This window comes from Camelus ferus, unplaced genomic scaffold (assembly GCF_009834535.1).
Source record: "Camelus ferus isolate YT-003-E unplaced genomic scaffold, BCGSAC_Cfer_1.0 contig732, whole genome shotgun sequence".
NCBI classification, from domain to species: domain Eukaryota; kingdom Metazoa; phylum Chordata; class Mammalia; order Artiodactyla; family Camelidae; genus Camelus; species Camelus ferus.
This window is the reverse complement of record NW_022589675.1, coordinates 1-25,098: the sequence shown is the minus strand read 5'-3', so window position 1 is coordinate 25,098 and position 25,098 is coordinate 1. Positions and strand designations below refer to the sequence as shown.

At 34.8% G+C, this 25,098-nt stretch overlaps 1 protein-coding gene and 1 long non-coding RNA gene across 4 annotated transcripts in view; one reads left to right on the top strand and one right to left on the bottom strand.

The window, feature by feature from the left end:
* The window catches only part of LOC116662611, a 25,993-nt gene extending 3,793 nt beyond the window's left edge, over window positions 1-22,200 (bottom strand). Inside the window, exons 1-2 of the long non-coding RNA XR_004318589.1 lie at window positions 22,188-22,200; window positions 2,745-2,750 (exon numbers count right to left, since the gene is read on the bottom strand). This is a non-coding gene — a long non-coding RNA (uncharacterized LOC116662611). The remainder of the gene's footprint in view (window positions 1-2,744; window positions 2,751-22,187) is intronic.
* LOC102508493 (zinc finger DHHC-type palmitoyltransferase 21) lies at window positions 298-25,022 on the top strand. 3 transcript variants are annotated; one of them, XM_032476371.1, is made up of 6 exons: window positions 553-671; window positions 7,686-7,819; window positions 13,614-13,812; window positions 15,298-15,396; window positions 20,061-20,172; window positions 23,146-25,022. In XM_032476371.1, the coding sequence occupies exons 2-6, from the start codon at window positions 7,772-7,774 to the stop codon at window positions 23,306-23,308; spliced, it is 621 nt and encodes a 206-aa protein (XP_032332262.1). In that variant the 5' UTR covers window positions 553-671; window positions 7,686-7,771; the 3' UTR covers window positions 23,309-25,022. The 3 variants fall into 3 exon arrangements, with proteins under 3 accessions (XP_032332264.1, XP_032332262.1, XP_032332263.1); XM_032476373.1 differs by lacking the exon at window positions 7,686-7,819 and having other exon boundaries at window positions 298-671; XM_032476372.1 differs by lacking the exons at window positions 553-671; window positions 7,686-7,819 and adding an exon at window positions 10,631-10,785 and having other exon boundaries at window positions 23,146-25,021.
* The last annotated feature ends 76 nt before the right edge of the window (window positions 25,023-25,098 follow it).

Genomic DNA, 25,098 nt, shown 5'->3' with positions numbered 1-25,098 from the left:
ATTCACTAGTTCCGAGTCTTTCAGGTGCACGATAGGGATCACCTGAGATCTTGTTAAAATGCAAATACTGATTCAGGAAGTCTGAGATGGTGCATTTCTAACAAGTTCCGGGAGGATGCTGATGCTGGGGACTGCGATTTGAAGCAAGGTACCAGGGGACATCCAGTTAGGGGTAGAGAGGCCCGTGAGGCCTCTCTCCGGAAAGGAGGAGGATAAAGGCAATCCTTAAAGGAAGGCCCCTCTCCAATCCCCTCGACAGGGAGGACAATGGTGTGGAGGAGGAGGGGGCCCCGGGCAGAGCTGGGAAGGAGGCAGCAGCTGGGGGCGGCGGCGCCGAGGTGCGTCAGGTACGAGTGTTCGGGCGATGGCGCTCCGGCAGGGCACGCGGTCTGGGGGCCGCGGCGCGACTTCTGGTCTTTCGGCCCTCGGCGGCTCCCATCGCCACCCCGGGGCGCCGAGCGGAGGCGGCGGCGGCGGCAGTTAGGCACCCACCGTGCGGGCGGACTGGCACCTACCCCGCCAGCTCCGGCGCTGCGGCTCCCGGAAGCGGAAGGGGAACGCGGCCCGGCCTGGGCGGCGGCGGCGGCGGCGGCGGCACTGGCGGAGGCGGAGGGGAAGAGCCGCTGGCGGCCGCGGGAGCAGCGGCGGCGAGAGGCGAGCTCCCGGCGCCGGTGAGTGTGTGCCGGCGGGGAACGTTCGCCACGGCCGGCCCGGCCCCCGCCCCTGCAGCCTGGGCCCGCGGCCCGCCCCAGGCTGCGCCCTGCCCCGCGCCCGGTCACCCGCGCGCCCCTGCCCGCGCCCCCGCTCAGAACCCCGCGTCTTCTCCGTGCCCTGCTCGCGCCGGGCCTGGCCTGTCTCCCAGCATCTTCAGCCAGAGCTGCAGCCGCCCGCCATCTGCCCCTCCCATAACTGGTGGTGAGCGGGTTGCTGCGCTAGTTGAGGCGTTTTGGAGTAGTGGGGTGGTTTTTTTGTTTGTTTGTTTTGTTTTTTTTTTAAAAACATCTGTGTCCTGACTTTCCGCTTCTGAACTACAGTTTCCCTCTCCGTATCCCTGCCCGGAGACCTGCGTAGGGATCTGGGATTTATCCTTGCCATCCTAGCCTTTCATTCATTTCCAGATCGCTGGTGTGAGGCTGCAGAGGACCAGCAGGAGGAGAAATAGCTCCTTTACTGACCTTCTGCCTCCCTCCCCCAAACCTAAGAGTGGCTTTGAGAAAATGGCTGTGGATGGTAGCAGTTTGCACTTGTTACCATTCACTGTAATAGGCCGCTGGATTTTAACTGAAGAGTCCATTTAAAGTTGTGGTCTTTCTCAAGCTGTATTTGGGTCACATTTTAAGATCCCTTGTGGGTCAGTGGAGGGTGTCAGTATCTCTAGGGCTAAGAGAACCTGACCGGTTATTACTTGAAAATATGCAATATAGCAGTCTATAAAAGTACAAGAGGAAAAAAGTCAAGGTCGTTGTGGGCAAGTCATAAATCACAGTGTAAAGTTACAGCCTAAAATAAAGATGGACTAAGGATTATTAAGCTGGCAGGTTAAAAAAGATGTCAAATGGATACGAGGCGTAGTATGCTAATAGGCGTACTTTAAAAATTCACTACCTTCCTTATGGTATGAAGTAAAAATTATTATCATCTGATGATTGCTTAGGATGTGCTGTTTCTGGACTAAAAGGCTTTTGGTGTAATATCTTGTTAAATCCTTCCAACTCTTTAGATTTTAAAGATAAAATCCAGAGAGGTGCTTTATTTTGCCTTCGGTGTGTTATGTCTTAATGGCAAAAAGATTTTTGAAGAAGCGATAAGGAAGGAAATCACTTGGAAAGAAAGAACCAAATGAGTCGGTGTTGTGGAAAGAAAAACTAGGTATTATTCCTTTGCTGCCACAATCTAGCTGTAGGGTCATGGGCGGATCAGAGGCAGTTTTCTCATCTATACAACCAGGAAGTGAGGCTGAATTCCTTAAGGCTTCTTTTAGCTTTCCCATGCTTACTTGGCATATGCTATGCTTGTAAATAATTTAAGATCCTTTAACATGTTAAAGGTATATTTAAAACATCCACCTGAAGAAGTGTTAGTAAAATTATATCAAAATATAACTTAAAAAGGTATGATTCCATACGTTTAGAATAGTTTTTGGTGTAGTACTCTTCTGAAATTCCTCATTTTGGAGGTAAAACAACAGAATTATATTAAGTCCCTTCAAGCTCTTGTGTTAACATACTTTAGAAGTAGTAGTTGGAATAAATGAACTAGAGTATATTTTAATAAAATGATAACTGTGTCACATTGCCTATCTATGGGCTGTTTTACTTAGTAAGAGAAATTTAAACATTTTAAAATGCAAACATGTAACCATCAGTTTAATAGGTAGGTTCTAAAGAAGTAATAAGTGAATTACAAAAATTTTTACTTCTTATTTACCCACTGCCTGATTTCTCTAATACATAAGGACTAATTCAGAACCCCTGGAAAAGCACATGGATGAAATAAAGTCATGCATTAGTAAAGAAATGAATTGAGAAGCCTAGTAATGTCTCCATGGAGCTTTCATTTGCCAGAATTGTAATTGAGTCCATAAACCCCAGTGTGGAGGGCTGCATAGTGGTGATGTCAGTACTACCAAGCACAACAGAGAAGGCAGAGGAAAAGCTATTTGTATTTACCAGAAGGTTGTTCCATAAGCTCAGTTTTACTTTTATATTAAGGAATGAAGATATTTTATATGGCTTTAGTAACACATAGGACTCAGATTCAACTTGTCAAATACACTAAATATAAATGGCATTTTAGCAACTAGAAGAATCATCAGTGCATTGACACCTTTAATTAAAGCTGAAAATGTTTGAATATTTTTTATTTGAATCAGTAAAATATATAGGCTGAAAGACAAGGAAAAAAAAAAAGGAAAAACACCAGTGTTTCATATTGGTTAAGAATCCTTGGTAAATTGAGTTAACTTAGTTTATAAAGCATATCTTTGTAGACGTGAAGCAGCACTGCTCTCATTAGCACCTTAGCAAAAATACCTCAGTGTGGGGGTAGTCTATGCACTTATTTCCCTCTTTTGAGGTACCCTGGGGCAAAATGTGACATTTTCTTTCTTTCATTCCATTCCTTTTCTTTTCTTTTCTTTCTTGTCAGTTTACAGTGTTGTGAAATGTGACATTTTCAAAGTTTGTCTTCTGCCTTTTAGGCCCCCTCTTTCTATGTGCTTTTCCTCTCTGGTAGATTGACTTTATCCATTTAAGAGGCTGAATGGGTATCTGCTCTCTTCATCTGTCTGTTGCTGCCACTTCCACAAAAAGGCAGGTTAGGTAAAAATTAGTGTTTTACCACTCACTGATTCATTTAATTTTAATTTTAACTTAACATGCTCCAGTGTGATCTCAGCCAGCCTTCTGATTTTAAGCCTTTTATCTGTAATTATGGAATCGAATAGCTTTTTTACCTGCTGCAGGATTTTCAGCTTCAGCAAGCAAGGAGAGATTTTTTCCTTTTAGTATTATTGTTTTAAAATCATGTCTGCTTTGGTAAATCCTGGTGTGAAGGAAATCTAATTTAGCCCCCTTCCTTTTTCTCCTTATGTCTGTTCTTGGTGCAGTGGGTACTGGAGGTAAGTGGCTGGCTTCCCTTCCCTGATGGAGTAACATGCCTGGTTCATGCCCAGGAAATGCCAGAGCCGCATTTCTGGCCCTTACTGTATCTGAAGCTTTCTCCTTGTGCTGTCTTTGGAGCAGAGGTTACCTGTGCCTTCTGTCCCTGCCCTCTGTTTAACTCCAGTTCTTCTCTTCCTTGTCCTGTCCCTTTTCCCATGTTCATACCTTCCTAAATGAAGAGTCCCACATAGACATTTTGCACTGACTGAAACAGAATTTGGTAGTCTTTAATTCGTATCATCCCACACCTTCCGGATTATTTCTGCTTTTTGTTAGGAGATTCTGTTGAAGTGGGTCACTGTAGTGCAGTACTTTTAATAAGGGTGTTAATTTACATTTATTTTTTTTTTACTCATGAGGCAGATGCACAGAAGAGCAACAGCTTATGTTCAGTTCGGCCCAGAATATAGTGATTTAAAGACTTATTTTAGGAAGCAGATTATTGAAACCATTGATGATGCAAGTTTGCTATGCTTTGACACCTGGCCCACCCACATTTTCACAAGGTCTCCCTGGAGAGCTCAGCATTTCAGTCAGAATTCCCCACTTTAATTCTGTATTCTTCCTTTGCTTCTGAAATCAGATCCTGATTTTCTCCCAATTTATTTCTTTTCTTTTCTTTCTTTCTTTTTTAACTCACCAGTCCTTCTGCTTTTACCTGAAAACAGATTTAGTTTACAGGCTTCAGCTCAATCATTCTATTTTAGATCTGATTTTTACTTTTGGTTTTCTGCTGAAGAGACCTCATGCCGACATGTGGAACTACGTGCTTATAGTAGGATGCTAGAGAAGAGGCTGAGTACTACCTAAGGTTTCTCATCTCTGACGAGCACTTCTTAGACTTCAGTGTTGGAGAAAGTAGACAACTGGGGGTAGTTAAATTGTATCCCTACTTTGATGATGGCAACCCAGAAACACTGTTTCATTCTGGAGTTTGTAAAACTAGATGTAAAACTCTTAATCTTAAATTCCTCTTCCTTCTCCCTCTCCCTTCTCACCCACCTACCACTTCCCTTTAAAGTTACCATTTTTAAAAGTGTTTATCATTTATCAGGCAGTTTCTCTTTTAAGTATGACAGCTACCTTCTGTGTTGATATTTTTATTACCATTTTATAGATGGTTAAACTGAAGCTTGGAGAGCTAATAAGAGGCTGCTTCATAATTTGAATGGGCTGTCCTTTAAGTGTCTGTACAGGATTAATTTCCTACTCTATTGAAATAAACCGAATACCTCTGTAATATTTTAAAAATTGAATTACCTCATTGGCTAATTATTAAAGATGGCTATAGCCTGATATTTTAGGTAGAATTATTTGACCAGTTTTCAGAGTTGATAAAATCAGAAGTAAGATAGCTGTATAAATCTTTAAAAACATATAGTTGTAAATTTATGTTTTAAAATGCATTTTGAGCTGCAATTATAAGGTTTAAATTTTATATATTCATATTATATATTAACCATTTTCTTTTGACCCTGTGGAGGGATTTGTTTTGTTTTGTTTGTCCTGTAGATTGTTGATTGCGTTTTTTTTTAAGACCTATCCATGTTAAAAATACTTAATGACATTTTAGAGTTATTAAAACTTTGAGATATCCTTTGTTATTGCAGATGTTTTTGGATTTTTAAGCCTAGAGTTGGTGTTTATACCACACATGTGAGATTTGATTCCACAGTGATGGTGAACTAGATGAAATGTTCATCTCATTTTGGATGCTATGGCTGTGATATAGCTCTAATAACTGTGAACGTTAAGTAGGATTTTTTCCCTTGATTTTAAGCCACTGAGTGATGAGGGTTTGACTCATGGATGACTGACTTGTGTTATTACCTAATAATGTTACTGACAGACACTGTTTTGCTGCGACATTAAGAAGCCACCCTAGAGTCATAGCCTTAGCAGCATTACTGACTTTGGCCATATTTCGGAGCACTTTGTTGTACCACACTTAATTCTGTATGAGATCATTTCTAGAAGAAGTTGAATTCATTCCTTTGCCTTTGGAGTAGCAGCTCCTTTACTGTGTCATTCTGTATTTTGTCTCCTAAGAAGCAAATGTGCAGCCAAGGAGACCACTTTAAATTAGCTTAGAAAGTTAGACTAGAAGCAAGTTACATTTCACAGTCTAATGATCCTGGACCATAGAAAAATTGACCCTGGGAGAAAATACAGTTTAAAAAAAATCTATAAGGGGAATGGAAATGTAATGATAATGGGTTTTTTTTTTTTTGTTTGTTTGTTTGTTTACATCCTCAGTGTGTAATGGGTTCCTACTGCTATGGTAAGCAGTATGCTTAACAAACTCACAACTTGTCCTTTATTTCCTTTCTTGGAGAATGGTACCACCCTTCACTTAGACCCTAAGCCAAAAACTGGGTCATCCGAGAATCCGCCCTTTGCTTCTGATTGGTCACCACGTCCTATTGGTTTTACTCATTACGTTCTTTTCTGCCCTATTTTAGCATACCTCCTGACTTAAATGTTCCTTCCTCACTCCCTCCCCTCCCCACTTCCTTTAGAAGTTACTGCTTTTTGGGGTACTTACCATATGCTCTCATTTCTCACTTGGGTAACCAGTAAGCCTATCATATTTCATGTAGTCAGTCTTGAAGCCTTATCTATCCATCCAAGTCCATTCTTCAAAGTGTTGCTATTCTTTCCAAAATGCAAATTTCATCAAGGCATTTTTCTGCCTATAATCCTTCAGTGATTTCCAAACCACCATGTTCAGGGTGAAGTCCAAGCTCACTGGCATGGCTTAACAGTGCTTTCTGCTCTTAGATCACACTCTAATTGTAGGTCATGAAATCAGTTTAGTAGGCTGTGACCAGCATTATATATTTTTATTAAAGTGACATAGAATAAAATAGTACAGTATCAAAGGTTGTCACATATAGTCAGGGTAAATATCGTGTCACTAAAATTTTTCAGTTATATATTTTATGTGTATGAAGTATATTCACATAGCTCATATTTCTGTGTGTATGATACCAAATGTTATGAACTATATTTTTTAGCGATGATTGTGTTCGAAAGGTTAGTTATGTTTTACTGCATTCAGTTTGCATTGACTCTAGTCGTTTCAGTTTACTCAGATTTCCTCTGCCTGCTCTTATACATTTGCTTTGCTCTCTTGTTTAGAAGAGTCTCCATTCTTCATCTAACTCACAGGTTTCACTCTCTCCAGAAATCTTTTCCTGAATGTCAACTTACCATAAGAAATACCTTTTATACTGCAGCCTAGCGCACACATAAATATTCATGTAACTGAAAAAAGTTCCATGATCCAATACCCTTCCTAAATGAGATACATTCTTGCCCCCTTGCCCTCTGTCATATCTTCTCATACATGTATTGACCTTGTCTATTAACTAGTTTGTCTCTATTGAGGATAGTCTCTGTCTTTTTTTTTTTTTTCAGTCTATACCCAGTGCCAAGGCATAGTATATAGTCAATAGGTAATGATTAAATTAGTGAAGTATGAATTATGTTTTCTAGAACTTTTTACAGTATTCTTTGTCTGAACAGGAGAAACTAACTTTTAGGGTTGATTCTCTTAATGGTTTCGTTATAGGAGGATACCATTTTTCCTTAAAACATTTAAACTAAAATGTGCTTCTGTTTTAGACTCTTATTTTATGTTTATCAGTTGTGATTAGAGAGGCCTAGCCTAAGATCTTGAAAGATATCAGATTGCATTTTGTCACATCGGTAACCTCAGAATCTGTTGTTATTTTGTGACCGTGGTTAGGAAGTTTGATGAAGCCCAAATGCTGGACACATAATGCTAATTTGACTTTATGGGAACTGAGTGGTTTCAAAAGAGAGAACTTTCGTGTTTAATGGTAATCAAATAAAGATTTGAGGGGCTTGATTGGATAGGAAATCACAGAATTAAGTGGAGTTGAATCATCTTATTTCTAAATTTAAACTTTTGTAATTGACATTTTTACAGTTAGCATATTTAGCTGCTTTTAATTTTTATCTTTGTTGTGAGATCATTATTTGTTAAACCATTAATAGATTCTCATGGATAACTGTTATTGAGGAGAAATCCATTTGTTGGGATGTAATAAAAAAAAAAAAATGAATCAAGATAAAACCTCTAGATGCAAGTACCAGAAAAATTACCGCACACCTCAGTGAAATTTCAAGTGGTAAGTGCGTTTGATTTTAATAGGAATATATTTCTCAATCATGTTGCATAGTATCCTTGAAGTGTTATGTTTAGATGAATTTAAGAAGTTTTTATTTGCAGAAATTATGTCACTTTATGTAAAATGTTTCATATTAAATTTTATCTACACATTTTCTTAAATAAGGCTTTTTCCGTAGAGAAAAATAATCTGTAAGTAATACAAGCTTAAGAAGCATCTTTCTGAATTAGAAATCTTATTTGCTTCTGTGCTGCATTTTCAAAGATACTAATTTAAAAAGCATTTCATATAAGGATAATACATAGCGATAAAGAGAGTGATAAAGAGACTTTGTTAGCTTGTAATGTTGAATCATACCCCTTTGGCTATCTTTATTTTTCAGTTGGTTTAGAAGAGTTCAGAAGTATGTATGTTTACTAATAAACTTAGAAGAACACATAAGTGTGTGTGTGTGTGTGTATGTATGTACATATATAGTGACTGCATTCCTTCTCACTATTTCCTTCCTCAGCTCAGTGATAACCATTGTTAGCAGTTTGGTAGGTGTGTTTTCTTCCACACATACAGAAATTACTTATACATTATATGTTTTCTAACAAAAGAAGAATCATGTTATACAAACTTTTCTATAACTTACCTTCCCCTTCCAACATTTAATTATGAAAAATTTTAAACAGAGAGTTGAAAGAATTTTATAGTGTAACATCCGAGTACTGACCATCTAGATTCTACAACTGATAGTTTACTGAACTATATCATATAGTTGTCCATCTCTGTCTGCCCATCATTCCACTTTTTTTTCTTTTGGATCCATTTCCAAGTAAATTGCAGACATCAGTCTACTCTCCCCACCCCCAATATTTCGATAAACATATCATTAACTGGAGTTCAATTTTGGTTTACAGGGTTTTTTAAAGGTAAATTTATATACCATGAAATGTGCTGGTCTTAAGTGTACACTTGCTGAGTTTCAGCAAATTTGTAACCTGTGTATCTCAAACTCATATCAAGATAGAGATCTTTATCAGTATCCCAGAAAGTTCCCTTATGCCTTTTCCTAGTCTGTCTTTATCCTCCCCTTCAGGAAGCTACTAATTAAGATATTTCCCCCACCATAGATTTTGCCTATGTAACTTGCTTCTTTTCACTCAGCCATATGCAAATCTAGAGCTCCTCCTTTTTTTTCTCTCTCTTTTTTTCCTTTAAAAATTTCGGTAGCTTAGAAATGGTCTATACTATGGATGTATTATAATTTGCTGTATATGCCCATTCCCCTCCCTCTCGTGGGCATTTAGGTTGTGTTTATTTTTTGTGATCACAAAAAGCTCTGTATTGGACATCCTTGTATGTATGTATACCTATACACCCTAATGAATACTTTTGCAGATATTACTAGAAATAAAACTGCTGGGTCAAAGAATTTGACATTATAATAGATACTGCCAAATTATCCTCCAGAGATGATTATATCAGTTTACATGCGTATCAGTAATGGATGAGGGTGTCCTTCTTTTTAATGCCCTCTGAACACTGGGTATCATCTGTCTTTCTAAAATTTTGTCAATACAGAGGATGAAAAATATATCTAGTTATTTCACATTTTCCTAATCAGTAATGATTAACCATTGGATTTTTTTTCTTTTGTAAATTGCCTCTTTATGTGTTTACTTGGTGTGCCTCTTACTAGTCTTATTCTAGTCTGTTTTTTCCAGAGGTGCTTTGTCTTTTAATTAAAAAAAATTTTTTTTAATTTATTAATTTTGTTTTTGTTTTTCGGGGGGATGTAATTTTATTTGTTTATTAATTTTTAGTGAAGGTACTGGGGATTGAACCCAGGACCTCATGCATGCTAAGCATGTGCTCTACAACTTAAGCTATGCCCCTCTGTCTTTTAATTTTATTTCTAGTGTGTTTTAGCTTCAGGAGTTTTAATTTTTATATGGTCAGATATGGCTTATGGGTCTTGTTTGTGAAGGTCTTCCTCATTCCAAGATTATGAAATCACTTGCTGTTTTCTTCTACTAGTTTTGCTTTTTATTTGGAATTTAGAAGAGAAAGAGAAAGCACTGTGAACTAAGGTGCCAGGAAAAATTTCATACAGAGTGTGGATTCAGATTGACCTTGAAGTATGAGTTGAATTTAAACAGAGTAAGGCAAAATGGTAGAGACATTTCAGATAGAAGGAGTGGGAGAGGAAATATAATTTTCATATTCATGGAACAGTAGTTAAGACCACTGGCTGAGGTAGTGAGCATATAAAACTATAAGTTTAGAGATAATCATTTGGCTAGATATCTTGTAAATTATTTTGGCTAACTTTTATCATTTTCTAAAATCTGTATTCTGGTGTTAAAGTTTTCTGTCACTTTCTTTTCGTAGTGACTCCAGTATTCTTCCTGAGGAAAATATGTGGTGAAATTTAGTTACCTGAAAAGGCAAGAAAGGAAAGGCAGTTTCCTACCAGAGTAGTTTAAATGTTGCAGATATTTTTATAGTTCAGTTTATTAGAGTTGAGTTATAATTTCTTTAAAATAAAAGTTGTGCTGTAGTAATTTACACCATTAATGAAATTAGTCACAGCACTCAAGTGTAGTTAGCAGATAGCAACCTTAAAAAATGCTGAAGTACCAGTGTGTCCACTAGTTACATCAAAGGTTGAGTTATGAGCTCACCATTTAATATACAAATTAATATGTTGGATTCTCTAGCTGATGAAAGTATTTACGGATGCCACCCTTAAGACCGGGTAGCAGCATTGTGTTCAGTTTGCTTGTTGCTCAGGATGTGTAATAGTTTCTGTTCAGCCATGAGCCACGCCTGGTAGATATTAACTGAGTGGAACGATCCTGCAACTTACCAGTTACATGTTTCTGGTTGTCATCTGAGTTGGAGCTCTCAGAAGGCTACTGTTTTCTTCTCTACAGTCCAGTTTTAAGGATTATGTGGTACTAATTTTCAGTAATCAGGTATTTAAAAAAAGTATTCAGTGTCTTATTTGTTCATTGTTTTATTTTCCTATCTTTTGCTCACTTTTCCTTGTTCTTTTAAAGCTTGTTGTCTGTGTGTGTTTACATCCAGGAAAAACAGACACCATACTTTATATTAATAGTTTCTGTTACAAGGAGTCTCTAGTAGTGATAAGAAAAATTTGTTATTCTCTGGTAGAGGAGAATAAAAATAGAGTTCAAAAAGATGAATGAGTGATAATTTTGCTACTTGTTTTGCTGGCCTGTGTGCTTTTTTGTTTCTAATATTAATAAATTTAGGAATAAGTAGTGAAATTACTCTGTTCTCTACAATTATTAGAATTTATCATCTGCTTTTTTCAGTCCTGAGTGGAACTGAAACATTAAAATAAAGAAGGTGTATGAAGTTGTACTGAACATGCTGAGAGACAGAGCCTTCTGTCATTTCTTTTAGCACTTGATGGTTGGCAAGACTGTGAAAATAAAGTCTTTTCAGTGTTTCTCTTCTTAGCCATGTTGATAGCTTATCATTTGTGTTTGAGCTTCTGTAGTTTTTAAAGTAATGATACCTAGCAAATTTAATAGCATGCTTTTTTCTCTGTGACTTTTCTCACTTTAAAGATGCTGATGGATCTTTTAATTTTCTAGTTAAAAGATAATGAAGTTCAGCTTTCACTTTTTAAAGGCCTGGGCATTTTTTTCTGTTTTAAAATTCATACGTAAGTACTAATTTAGACCATATCTGATTTAAACAGTTCAGTGATGCTGCATTTGAGTTCTTGGCTTTTTTTCTGCTGTCTCAGTATTTCCAGGTTCCAAGGATAATAGAATAGGGATATTCTTTAAAGCTAAGCAATCCTTAATCTTTTTTTCTTTGTCCTGGTAGCTTTGTAATTTAAAGAGCATTAGCAAGGCCTCTAAGGAATACTACCCTGAGTCTCTTCAACTGATGGCAAATTACTCCTAGAATGAAGTAGTCTGACATATAAATTGGAAATCTGGGAATCTTTCTCTGTGACTCCTAATATCCAATCAGTTAGTGAAACTTACAGGTTTGATTCTATTTCTTCAGTTAATCTCTTCTCCAAAACTAAGTTTGGCTTTTGTCTTCTCTTAGCCTAAACAATCTTTACTTTTATCCTCCACACAAGAGCTTCAATATTTATTTAAAAGTGTAAGTCTCATTATGTTAACCCCTTGCCTTGGTAACTTTCTAATGCCTAAGAACGAAGTCTTCGCATTCTAACTAGCGTGGCATCTTTGTGTCCTTCATGTGCCCCTTATTTCTTACCACTCACTCTCCACTGAAAGCTTTACAATTTATGATGGCAGTTTATAATACCTCCTACAATTTTCCCTCTTGTATACCTCCTGCTCTTCTGTTTGCAGTGTCGTTGTCACTTTTCTTTGCTTGGATAACCTTTACTAGTCTTTTAAGACTGAACTCAGTTCTCTCCCCTACAGGAAGTCTTACCCTGATTTAATTAGCCCCATCTTTCTGTGCATATATAATAAGATCTTGTCCATATCTCTGGAATGTATTATATCATTTTGAACCCGTTTATGACTCTTTTCCCCCATTATTCCTTTAAGCAAAGACCAGGTCTTATTCATCATTGCATCTGTAGTGTCTAGCAAGTGACTGGTATGTAGTAGAGGCTCAATGAGTGTTTGTTGAACTGAGTTCAATTCATTGCTGTAACAGTGAAGTCTTAGTAAATCTCCTGGATCAGTGGTTCCTAGATGCCAGTCAGCAATATCAGAGACACCTGGGATGCATTTTAGACCATTTTTTTGATTTTTGAGCATTACTCCATAAAGAATTATGATTCAGTAGCTCTGGAGTGGGGCCTGGGAATAAGTATTTTTCAAAAGCTCCTCAGTTGATTCTAGATTGCTTATAGGTTTGAGAAACATTGTGGAGTTTAGAATTGTATTGTTCCATTGTATTTTATGTAAATGTTATCCTCTAGATCTTGTATAGTAAATTTATTATTTAAGCTTTATATTTGCAAAAGTAAGGATATATTTTATAAGTCACTTTTTTTGTACCATACGTAGAAGTATCTTAAGTGTCTCATTAGGAGACCTGTTAGTATTTTGTTAACACTCAACTGAAAAAAAGCCCCATTTAAACAGGAGTCTTCTTGAATTGATAGTAATATTAATTGGGCTTCATCCTGTGAATTTAAATATTTTTGACAATTTGTAATTTTCACTTTTTGTTATAATTTTTCACAATGATTTTTAAGCATTTTATTGTGGTTTAAAATTTAAATTGCACCAATCTTACTTGTATAGCTCAGTGAGTTTTTACATGTGTATATTTCTGTAAAGCACCACCCAGGTCAACATATAGAATCTTTCTAGCTCCTCAGAGTTTCTTCCTTGTTCCTTTCCAGTTAATCAACATACCTCCCACCACAAGAAGACCACTTTTTTGACTTGTATGACCATCAGTTAGTTTTATGTACAAAATTTTGTAGTAGTTTTAATCATATCTTTGGGTGGATATGTGCACTCATTTCTCTTGGGTTTATGCGTGGAGTTGCTGAGTTAAGGACAGACTTGTGTTTAACTTCAGACGATAATGCCAGTTTACACTGAATGATGGCAATTCCTATTAAAAATTTAAATTATTTGAAGCTTATGGTGAAATTTGAGTATCTGGAAACTTCTCTTTGTTTTCCATAGTGTTTTATTTTGTCAAAAATATATCTACAAAGAAAACTCATTAAGTGTTATTTTATAGTTTCCAGTGATGTAGTTTTGTTTTTGTCAAATAATTTTTTCTATGTAAATAATGTTTTCTTTTTCCCTCTTCTTAGGATCATCTTCCCTTGTGGGTTGGCAGGCAGTCAGAGGACTGCAAGATGGGTCTTCGGATTCACTTTGTTGTAGACCCACATGGTTGGTGCTGCATGGGTTTGATTGTTTTTGTCTGGTTATACAATTTTTTTTTAATTCCCGAAATTATCCTCTTTCCTCACTATGAAGAAGGACATATTCCGGGTGTATTAATAATAAGTAAGTTTCTAGATCTTTATTTCTTTATATAATCAAATATTTTTCTCATTGTGAATACTTTTGGAGTATAGTACCACTATGATAACCTTCCTTTTAATATTATTCAATGCTGTTAGTATGAAACTATTTACTACACTATGGATGATTTTTTAAAAGAATGGCCTTTATATCTTTTTCAGAGTTAGATAAATGTGATATCTCCACATCTAACTCTATGAAATACATAGACCATTTTGTTTAAAAAAGAGACTGACGCAGTGGAACTAATTTGTGTCTGTGTATTTTTGATATTTCTGATACACACTTACACACTTATTGCAAATGTGGAAGCGATTTTAAGAATGAAGATGATACGCATTATTGAGAGATGAAAATTTCATGATACAAAAATTAGTATGATGTTGCTTATGATAACACTTTGAATTTCTGGATAATTATTTTCTGCTATAGTTCATTGGTGACGGCTTGCTTATGATTAAAAGACTGGATGATATGTTTTGCATGTACATATGACATTTACAGTTTCCATGTGTATTATGTCATTTTCACCTCACAAGAGCTGTGGAAAGTATAATTTCTGTTTTATAAATGGTAAAACTGACCAGTACCAAGCAGTCAGTCCTAGAGTTAGCACTTGAATTGTTTCCTACTACAGGTGTAGTGCTTCTTTATCCTTCCAACAAAATGCTTATTACTTTCTCATTTAAAAGGTAGAGTTATGATGAATGAATTTATTTTCCCTTACTGTTATTTTTCTAGTTACTCATTTTAATACTCAAACATTTCTAGATTTTTTATTTTTATTTTTTTTAAATTTTATTTTTTATTACTATTTTTAATTGAAGTACAATCAGTTACAATGTGTCAGTTTTGGTGTACAACACAATGTCCCAGTCATGCACATACATACATACATATATTCATTTTCATATTCTTTTCCATTAAAGGTTATTATGAGATATTGAATATAGTTCCCTGTGCTATACAGAAGAAATTTGTTTTTTTTAATCTATTTTTACATATAGTAGCTAGATTTTTTATTTTCAAATTAAATATCTTAGGATCTGTTGAAAAGAGCAATTGAACCTCACTAACTCAAAATGATTTTGAAACTGGTGAGTTAGGCTTCATGGAAACGTTTAATTGTAGAATAGTTTTAAAAATGTTACTTTGATTCTTTCAGATATAGTACATGTAATAATTAAAAGGGAACCATTTAATTTATACCATATTGATAGGGAATTTCTGTTAATAAAAAATCTAATTTATTGTAAGTTTATCAGTTATTATCATACAAAATGATATTTAAAATTAGTACATTTAAGAAAGCCCTCTTAGCAGTATTAATCATTTAATTTTTCCATCTTATCTTTTGAAAATTATCCTAGTGATGTTAATTAAAATATACATTTAAGCTTTAAATATGCTTGTTGAAAAATGTTTTGAAGAGTAAATACTGATTTTATTAATTTATTTGTTTCAAAGTATTCTATGGCATTGCCATATTTTGTCTGGTTGCCCTAGTGAGGGCCTCAATAACTGATCCAGGAAGACTTCCTGAGAACCCAAAGATCCCACATGGAGGTATGGTACTCTTCAGATTTATCAGTTTTACTATGCCAGTGTTACCATCTTTGTTACTATGTATTATTGCCTTTGGTATACTACCTACTTATGTCATCTAACACCACTTTAAAGTCTTTTATCAAATGTTTTCTTTCCAGATTTCTCTGTTGAAAATCACGAATCCCTTGCTTTCTGACTTTCCTTTTCAGTGTACTTATTTATTTATTTGTCTCTCCCAACTCCCACTCTAGATTTATATAACCTCTTAGAGGGTGTAGATTTTTTGTTTTGTTTTCTTCATTTGTTCAGTGCTGTAATCTTAGTGCCTACACATTTTTTACCACTTAGCAATTATTGCTGGGTAAATATTTGTTGAATGATACATAATTTTCTGAGAAATTATACTTTTATTTAATAAAGGAATTTTTTGATTGTTCCACTTACCTCATGACATTACAAATATAATATTGCTTAGAGTAAATGTTTGTAGTATTATGATACTATTGCCTATATTTCTCAGAGTTCCAACAATTCAATGAAAAATTTGAAAGACTTTTGTTCTACTGTCAGTGGAAGGTAATTTTTGATCAATTTATTGCATAGTAACCATTCAGACCACAAAAATGAATTGTAAACATGTTGCTTGTTTTATTAAATGCCAGGATATAGTAAACCTCCTTTATCCTTTTTCCTGATTTTCACTTTTTGATCATTTGCTATGTAAGCTTTGAGAACTTTCTGTACTTCCTTCTAGTAAGAAATTTATGTCTTTCTTGTATATTATAGAACCAGAATTATTTTTTATAATAATTCAGTGTTTTCCAAGCTTGCCATATGATAGAATCACCTAGGGAACTTTAAAAAATTTCAGTGTCTGGATCGTATCCCATATTATATCAGAATGTGTGGGGATGAGAGCCAGGTATCAGTATTTTTGAAAGATCGCAGTATTTTTGAAATACCTGTGTATAGCAGAGTTTTGGAACCCATGTAGTAATTCCTTCCAAAATTAGATTAAGTGGCAAGTCACTCAGAGAGTTTCCCTTGAGTTTCTGATTGTTTTTTGAGATTAATCATTTAGGGTTTATTTGGTCTTGCAAGTTTAATGATTAAATGGGAATAATATGACACTGATGTTTATGTAGCTGTAGAAGTTTCTGAAACTATCTTGAATATTTAATTTTTATTAATTTATAGAAACAGTAGCACTGTCACTTGGCAGTTGTTTGTGTGTGTGTGTACGCAAGTGCATATGTTTGGGGAGGATGGCGCTCTATAATTTGTATAGAATCCCTCTTCTCAACTAGCCCAAACCAAAGGGTCTCTAAAATATTATACATGTATATTCTGCTTCAATTCTGCAACCCAGTATTCCACCTACATACTGTTGGATACTGCAAATCAGTGAAAGGGACAGGGAGGAACTATTTCATTTTGAAAATTTTCTATCTTATCTAAAGGGAGTGGCCACTATTCAGCTACAGTGAAATTGTTGTACAGCCTAGTAGTCTTGGATCTTACAATTTTTAGAAGCAAAACACAGAATCACAATTTTTTGAGATGTTGCATGATTTAAAAAAATATTAGCAACCAATTCAACCTTTAAAAAGCATTCTTTTAAAATAAATACCAGACCGGTTCTACCTGTGGGCCAGGTTGAATCCATCTGAAACTGCTGTGTTACTTTAGCTTGTAGCCTCCATCGATGGAGGAAACCAGGGCATCTTGCTGACTCTTTGAATGTCTGTACTTTATCTGGTTTCAGTTGACATTTGGCCTATTTTTCTTCACTGAAGAATTTTCCTTTTGCCCAATTAAAAAACTTGTATTCATTTATCACATTTTAATGTTGCCAAAGTCTTTTGGTATCTCCTATCATGTGATCCTCGTGGTACTTGTATGAGGTGGGTAGACTGGGTAATCAGGAGCATAGACTGCCCTTCATAGTTGCATAGCAGGTTGTTACAGAGCTACTGTGAGGCCCGCACCCTTGTCTCTACCATCTTTTTACCCCAGTCTATATACAGATTATTTTACCTCTTTATTCACCTTTGCTTTGATTTGAAGCAAAGTTAATTGAAGTCTTCATATGCTTTTTGGTGCTCATTACCTGATTATTTTATAAATATGGTTTTAACTTAGTAAAAAAATTTAAAAATCATACCAGTGAAAAATAATACAGCATGACCAAAGAATTGGGGCTTCAAAATAGTGACATTTATTTGGCTTTGTTTTAAGGTTGAGCGGTTTCATATAATTGAACTCTTTAGAAAAGAAAACTTACACCCTAATATTTTATTACTTTAACTATTTTTAAAAAATTGAATTACTCAGATATTTTACATGCTTTTTAAATATATAGACCAATATAGACCAATAGAACAGAATAGAGAGCCCAGAAATGAACCCACAAACTTTTGGTCAACTCATCTTCGACAAAGGAGGCAAGACTATACAATGGAATAAAGACAGTCTCTTCAGCAAATGGTGTTGGGAAAACTGGACAGCAGCATGTAAAGCAGTGAAGCTAGAACACTCCCTTACACCATACACAAAAGTCAACTCAAAATGGATCAAAGACTTAAACATAAGACAAGATACAGTAAACCTCCTAGAAGAAAATATAGGCAAAACAGTATCTGACATACATCTCAAAAATGTTCTCCTAGAACAGTCTACTCAAGCAATAGAAATAAAAGCAAGAATAAACCAATGGGGCCTAATGAAACTTACAAGCTTCTGCACAGCAAAGGAAACCATAAGTAAAACAAAAAGACAACCTACGGAATAAATTAAGTTTTTAAAATTGACGTACAGTCAGTTACAATGTGTCAGTTTCTGGTGTACAGCACAAGGTCCCAGTCATGCATATATATACATATATTCATTTTCATTAAAGGTTATTACAAGATATTGAACATAGTTCCCTGTGCTCTACAGACCTTGTTGTTTTTTTTGAACAGAATAACTTTAGTCTCCATGTGACCTGCCAGATAAGAGGCAATTTGAATATAAGTTCCATTTTCTGGTGTGAAGATCCCCAGAGTTCAGTTTTATAAACTTTTGGGCATGTAGATGAAATCATTAAGTGTTTATTAATATCATTTAAATTAGGCACTTGCATGTTTGAAATACAGAAATACTACTTTTTGTCATTTTTTGGGACAAATTTTATGAAATGGTATTGTTTAGGCTCTTACTTTTTAAAAACAGCTTTATTGAGTATAATTCACATATCTGTAATTCATCTATTTAAAGTGTACAATTTAGTGGCTTTTGTATATTTACAGAGTTGTACAACCATTAAATAAACCATTAAAATAAAAACTGTAAGGTAAGAAATGGAAGAGGATTTTATTTTAAAATGAGAATTTAAATGTAAAAGATAACTTAGCAACTTTCATATTATTGGAAAAATTAATTTAATGTAGTTTTATTCACATTTTATTGACTTCTCCAGAGACATTTATAGTAGAATGTTTTTCCAACACTTTACTATGAAATTCCAGTATATTGATTTTACTCCTGGCCATTAAACTAAAAATATGAAATTAAAATAAGGTATCTTTTTAGAAATTGAACACTACCCACTGTTATCTTCTATTACTTATATTTGGAGTCTTTTATTTTTTAAAATTTTAAACTTTTCATACTTCAACAAGGATTTAGTGACCACCTACTGTGTGCTAGGTCATACTTTGCATAAACTAATATTCACTCTAAATGTGGAAGGTTAATTTAACTATGTGCATACTTTTAATGTGGCTGGGATGTAGTTTAAACATAACTGATGGAAGATTTAAGAATTTTGTAAAAGTAAAATTCCATTTCAACAAGTATTTAAAGATAAGTTCTATATAATGAAGTAATTGTCTCGGTAGATGACTGTCCCATATAGTTTTAATTGATCTAATTAGAGCAATTTATAATGAAAACAAATGATTTTTCTCTTTACTTCTGTAAACTTCATATTTTTAGCACGAAGCTTAATTATGTGCTATTTCACAACAGACTAGAGGAAATTGCTATTTGGTGGTAGGATAGTTTTGTAAAGAACTTCTTTTTTCCGTTAAATAGTAATTTTCTTGTAATCTTCTTCACTTCTGAAACTATTGTATTACTTCTTAAAGCCATCTGAAATCTTTTCCAACCCTCTTTCATAAATATTCCCAAATGAATCCACTGATATAAAAAAAAAAAATGGTTTCATGTGGGGGGCTTGGGAAGGATGCCATCTGTGTTTCTAATGATATTATAGGATTGGTTTTGACTTACTAATCCGTGAAACCAGTAATCAACACTATTTTTTCTTTAGAGCTTTTGGATAATAAATTTCTAGAAATGAATTTGTTTTAGTACAATTCTGTTTTAATATAATAATTTGGTTTACTTGGTTTTGTCATTAAATTTTACTTATAGTAATATGTCTAAAACCCAGATACATTGTTTTCTGTCCCTTAGTTTGACTACTCATAATGTCTTATTTTTATACTGTTTAAAATTAGTAACATTACAAAATAAAACATGCATTGAATAGAGCAGCAACATTTATGGCAGATGTTTATCCTGGAGACTTAGACATGTATATTGAAGAATTTCTTGAAAATTTTCTAAACACTTGTTGCTAAATTTCATCATTACTCATGTGCCATCATTAAATGGATTTTAATTTCCTTCTCTAGAAAGGGAGTTCTGGGAATTATGTAACAAGTGTAATTTGTTGAGACCAAAGCGTTCCCATCACTGCAGCCGCTGCGGCCACTGTGTCAGGAGAATGGATCATCACTGTCCATGGTAAGAAATGAATAATTCATTCCTAGAAAGAAAAGTAGTAAAAAATTAATCTTAGTACTTGGCAGATTTAAACAAAGGTTATATTAAAGTTACACAGTTAAAGATATCTTGAATAAGGAAGGATACCTTTATCTGATCACATGGTTATGTCAACTCCCAAAGTCATTCTTCCAGAGAGCCTTTGTTTTCTAACAAGAAGATATTTAAGTGGAAAATTGAAGTAACGTGCACTCAAATATACAAAAAAACTAAAGTAGTTTTATTAAATGAAGCAATCTATGTAAAGCGTTTAGTAGAGTATCTGATACTTAGGAAGTACTTAAGTATAAATATAGTAGCCATTATTGTTTCTAATTGTAATAAACCATATATATCTCATTGTATTTTCTTTCCCATTTGTTTAATTAAAGTGTAACACATTTCAGTTACCCTGATAACTCATTTCACCCCATTTCAGCTTTTTTAGTAATATGTATTGGATGTAGGTATTAACATTACTTGTTGCCTGGATGTGTAAGAGTGGTAGTCAGCTGGTTCTGCTGAAACTGCCAACATTTTTGGTCAACAGGGGGCTCTCTTGGAATATTTAAAGAAAGTGTTCACTTGCAAAGTAGAATTTTTGAAAACAAATGTTGTGAGAGTTCTGCATTGTATCTCATTTCAAAGCTGTCACAGAAATCTGTGAACAAGATATTGTATTTAATTCTGTTTTCCTAGCATGGGATCTCTGTATAAATATTTAAACTGGTATGGTGTAGCACTTTATAAATATATCTAAATACATATATATTTATATTTTTACACATGCATGCATATATACAAAATTAACTGCATAATGAGCTTCTTAAATTTATAATTGCTTTTAACTAGAGTTTACTTAAGGGTAGAGTTTAGCTTTGCCTAATAATACTAATCAGTTTAGAGTTTCTGTTATTTTTGATAGCACAAATTATTAGCAAGCTTTTAGTAGAAATTTAGTTTTTGCTATAACCTGGTTATTTAAATAGAAGTTAATTTCCTGAGATTAGGAAAAAATAAAAGCACTTCATTAATATATTAAAAAGTTTTAAATTGTATCAACAGAATAGTATAGTGTATAACATGCAGTTGGTATTTTAAAAATATACCTTGAATTTAAACAGATTAATTCTGAAATGATTTTATAAACCTCAGTGACTGTTTACAATTACAATAGTGATAGGTTTTTAATAACTAGATAAAACATGTATTCAGGTAGGTGGTAATCACACTGAAAACTCAATTTTGTGTACTTTTTAGAGTAATATTTCTGATTAAAAACATGATGAGTGTCCATGATATTTGGTTGGGTATTGATACTTCCTTTCAATAAATGTAATAGTTTAAGCTTAAAAAATAATCAACTAGGAAATGGTTTGACATTGTATAGATTAGTGTTATTACTTATTTTTAAGGAGTGAAGACTAACTTGGTGGCAAAATAAAGTGCTATTTAACCTAAACTCTAAGATCGGGGTGCGCTTTCAGTTTCTAGGTCTTGTGCTTCCACAGTTTGAGTCACCCTCTCAGAACATGGGTGGGAAGAAGCGGGGAAGTAGCAGAAACTGGAGGGTAGGAAAGGACGTAGACCAGGGGCCCGAACAGATGTAGGCCTTCGTGTGACTGACTTCCCTGACAGAGCATTGCGGAGATACTCAGAGAGTGTGGGACACGTACAGTGTAAATAAGAAGCGAGGAGAATTTTTGATATTTTCAGAAACTACATCATCTCAACTGCTTAATGCTTTGGATTTGGATGTCAGTTCTCTGGTCACCTCAAGATATTCTGTTTCTGGCTCTGTTGATACTTTCTAAGGAGTTGGTAACCAAGAGAACTCAAACACATAGATTATCTTAGGATTTCTTAAAGTTCTCTGGTTAAGAAGAACGCCATGATCATAGCAGTTATTTCTCAAATTTTGGGGGGACAGGTAGGATGGGACAAGGATAAGTCATTTTTCAAGAAACAGCTGTTGAAGAGTATTACTGAGTGCATACAGAGCACACCTCTCTCATAGCCCTGCTTGCAGATAGCAAAACACAGGACATTTTCTTGTTTATGAAATATGCCTCTGCAAAGTTTTCTGTTCAGTTATATATCAGATTTTTAAAAATAGTTTGACGACATACCTTTAAAACAACAGTTGAAGTTAGGAATTGACCCTATTATTTATTTATTTTTTCAACCAGTGGCAGTGTAATGCTATATTGAAATGAAAACATTTGTGAAAGATAATTTATAGTTTTGAAGTAGGGTTTTCGGCTGGAACTGAAATATTTTGAAAATTTAGGTATTTGGAGAAATAAAGTATTCAGCTTGCATTAATCTTGAAAATTTGGAGATTATAACATTAATCCTTTTCCCCAGTTATGGTTCACTATTGTATTGGTGGAAATGTAGCAATAAGAATTTATAAATACTTTTGAATAAGTGTTTATATTCAGCAACCAAGGTTAGATTTTAAAAATAAGAAATTGTGAATGCTTAGCAGTAGGTCAGAGTGGCAGGTTTAAGTGAGTTTATTTCAGATCATTCAGATTGGTCTCCATGTCTGGAATGGCAGAGGAATATATATATAGAAGAGGGTTCCTGTTCTCCTGACCACCGTCTCTTCTAACTGTACATCCTCTGGCAAGTCTCTTAACTCCTTTGTTCCTCTTTTGCCTCAGTGAAGCAAGGAGACTGCCATATGTTCTTCCTGCCTCACTGGGTGGTGGTTGAGTTGCAGGGAGATCGTACACATGGACTTCTTTGAAAAGTACAGTGTGCTTTACAAACATGAGGTACCATGTTTACATCATACTTTTTCTTACATAATGTTTGCTTGAGTGGCTTTGTCTTATCTCCATGATGTAAAGCACATATGAAGTTGTTTATGTTTAGTTTTAACATCCTGAAATTAACATCTCATTAAAGTTTAAAGTATTGTTTCTTTTTCATTTTTTTTTTCTTCAGGATTAACAATTGTGTTGGTGAAGATAATCACTGGCTTTTTCTGCAGTTGTGTTTCTACACTGAACTTCTTGCTTGCTATGGACTGATGTTTTCTTTCTGCCACTATTATTATTTTCTTCCACTAAAAAAGCGTAACGTGGTAAGAAATGTTCATATCCACTAATGTTAGAGCGACTATAACATACAGTTATTAACATGTGGTTCTTTTAAGTGCAGAAAATTGAAAACAATAACAATAAAAATAAACCCCAAGTTGGTGCACTTTAAAATATACTGGGAATTGAGAAAGTGGACCATATTCTGATAGTCCCTTTTAAATGAATCTATTTATGATTATTTACTAGTGTTGTGTTCTTTAAAAAGCAGCATATTAGATCTTATATATCTATATCTATATCTATATATAGGTTTAAAAGTATCTACAGTAATGAAAAACAAAGTGAAAAGTGTTAACTTCTTGTTTCTTTTCAGGAAAAGAAATAGACTTGTTTAATTTTTAGAGGTTCTCAAAGGAACATTCAGTTCTTGCGAGAAAGGACTATTTTCCTCTGACTTTTAACAGTAGGGATAAAGTGAATTTGTAGGGTGCCTTAAAAAGTTGTTATTACATATGTCATTTGAGGCAGTGCTTTTTCCATTTTGTAGAGAAGCTACAATAGCTGTTAATAAGACTTCCCCCAAATGGTGGTGGTAGTGGTCGTGGCGGTAACAGGAGCAGCTAGGAGTTGTAAGTGTGAACTGTTTACCAACACTATGTCATGACCATGAACTTTCAGTTCTCACTTAAATGATCACAGCCACCACATGAGGTGAGTGTGATTTTCTCCCGCATTTTTATAGATGAAGAAACAGACTAATAGAGGTTAAATAAACAGTTACTAAAGGCGCAAAGGTAGGAAGTGATTATTCAGCTACTTTCAGTTGCAGAACTGGGATTTGAGCCTGGTTGTGTTTTCTGAATCTTGCGTGCTTTGTGTGTAGAACTGGTATTTGAGCCTGATCCTGTATGTCATTTGGGCTTAAATTGTGTTTTTAAAATGCCCTCTGTGTGTATGGGAGTGTGTGTGACAGAGAGTACATACAAGTACACATGTGAGGGAGCAAGATGGGAAAGGAGAGAGGGGAGAAGGAATAGAATCCCTGATGGACAAGGGTGTTTTTCTAACTTATTAATATCAATTTATACCGTTTAAATCTTTCGTATTAAAAATAACAAGTTCAGAGGTGGTGCATACAATTAAATTTTGTAACGAGAGCAGTTGAGAGAAGGTCTTTAAGTTCTGTGTATTTAGATCTTTTTTGTGCACATGATTTTTTTGTATAATTAAAAGAGGTTATTTGCTATTGTTGCTTGATTGCATATGTTAGTGGGGCCTTGTGGTGACTTGGCATATTAAATATAGAGTGAGCAATTAAAATTAAATACTAATAACTGAACAGAGTTCAAAAGGGAGAGCTTTACATATAGGTATTTGACATTATCACACTAAGAATGTAATGCATGCTAGTACCAAAGTTTTAGAAATGTTTCATTTATTTATAGATTAATTTCTGATACAGCTGGTATTGTAGTTAGAATATATAAAAAGTTGTAAATATTCTCTCAAGAGTAACCTGTTTCAAATAGATTGAATCTAATAAGAATAGCATTAAAATAGAGTTTTAACAGTAAGATTAAGGTCATAATGTTTAAAAGCAGGGAGAGGTAAAATTAGTGGTATTACTGAATGCTACTAGAGTTTCTCTAGGAGGGAACGCACTGTAGTGTAGAGGAGGTATTGGCAAACTGCGGGCGTTGGGTTAAATTTGACCTCCACTTGTTTTTATTAATAAAGTTTTACTTGAAGCACAGCTACTCTCATCTGCTTTCATATTGTTTACAATTGCTTTTGTGCTGCAACAACAGAGTTGAGTAATTGAAACAGAGGCAAGTCGCCTGAGACTTCTAAAATA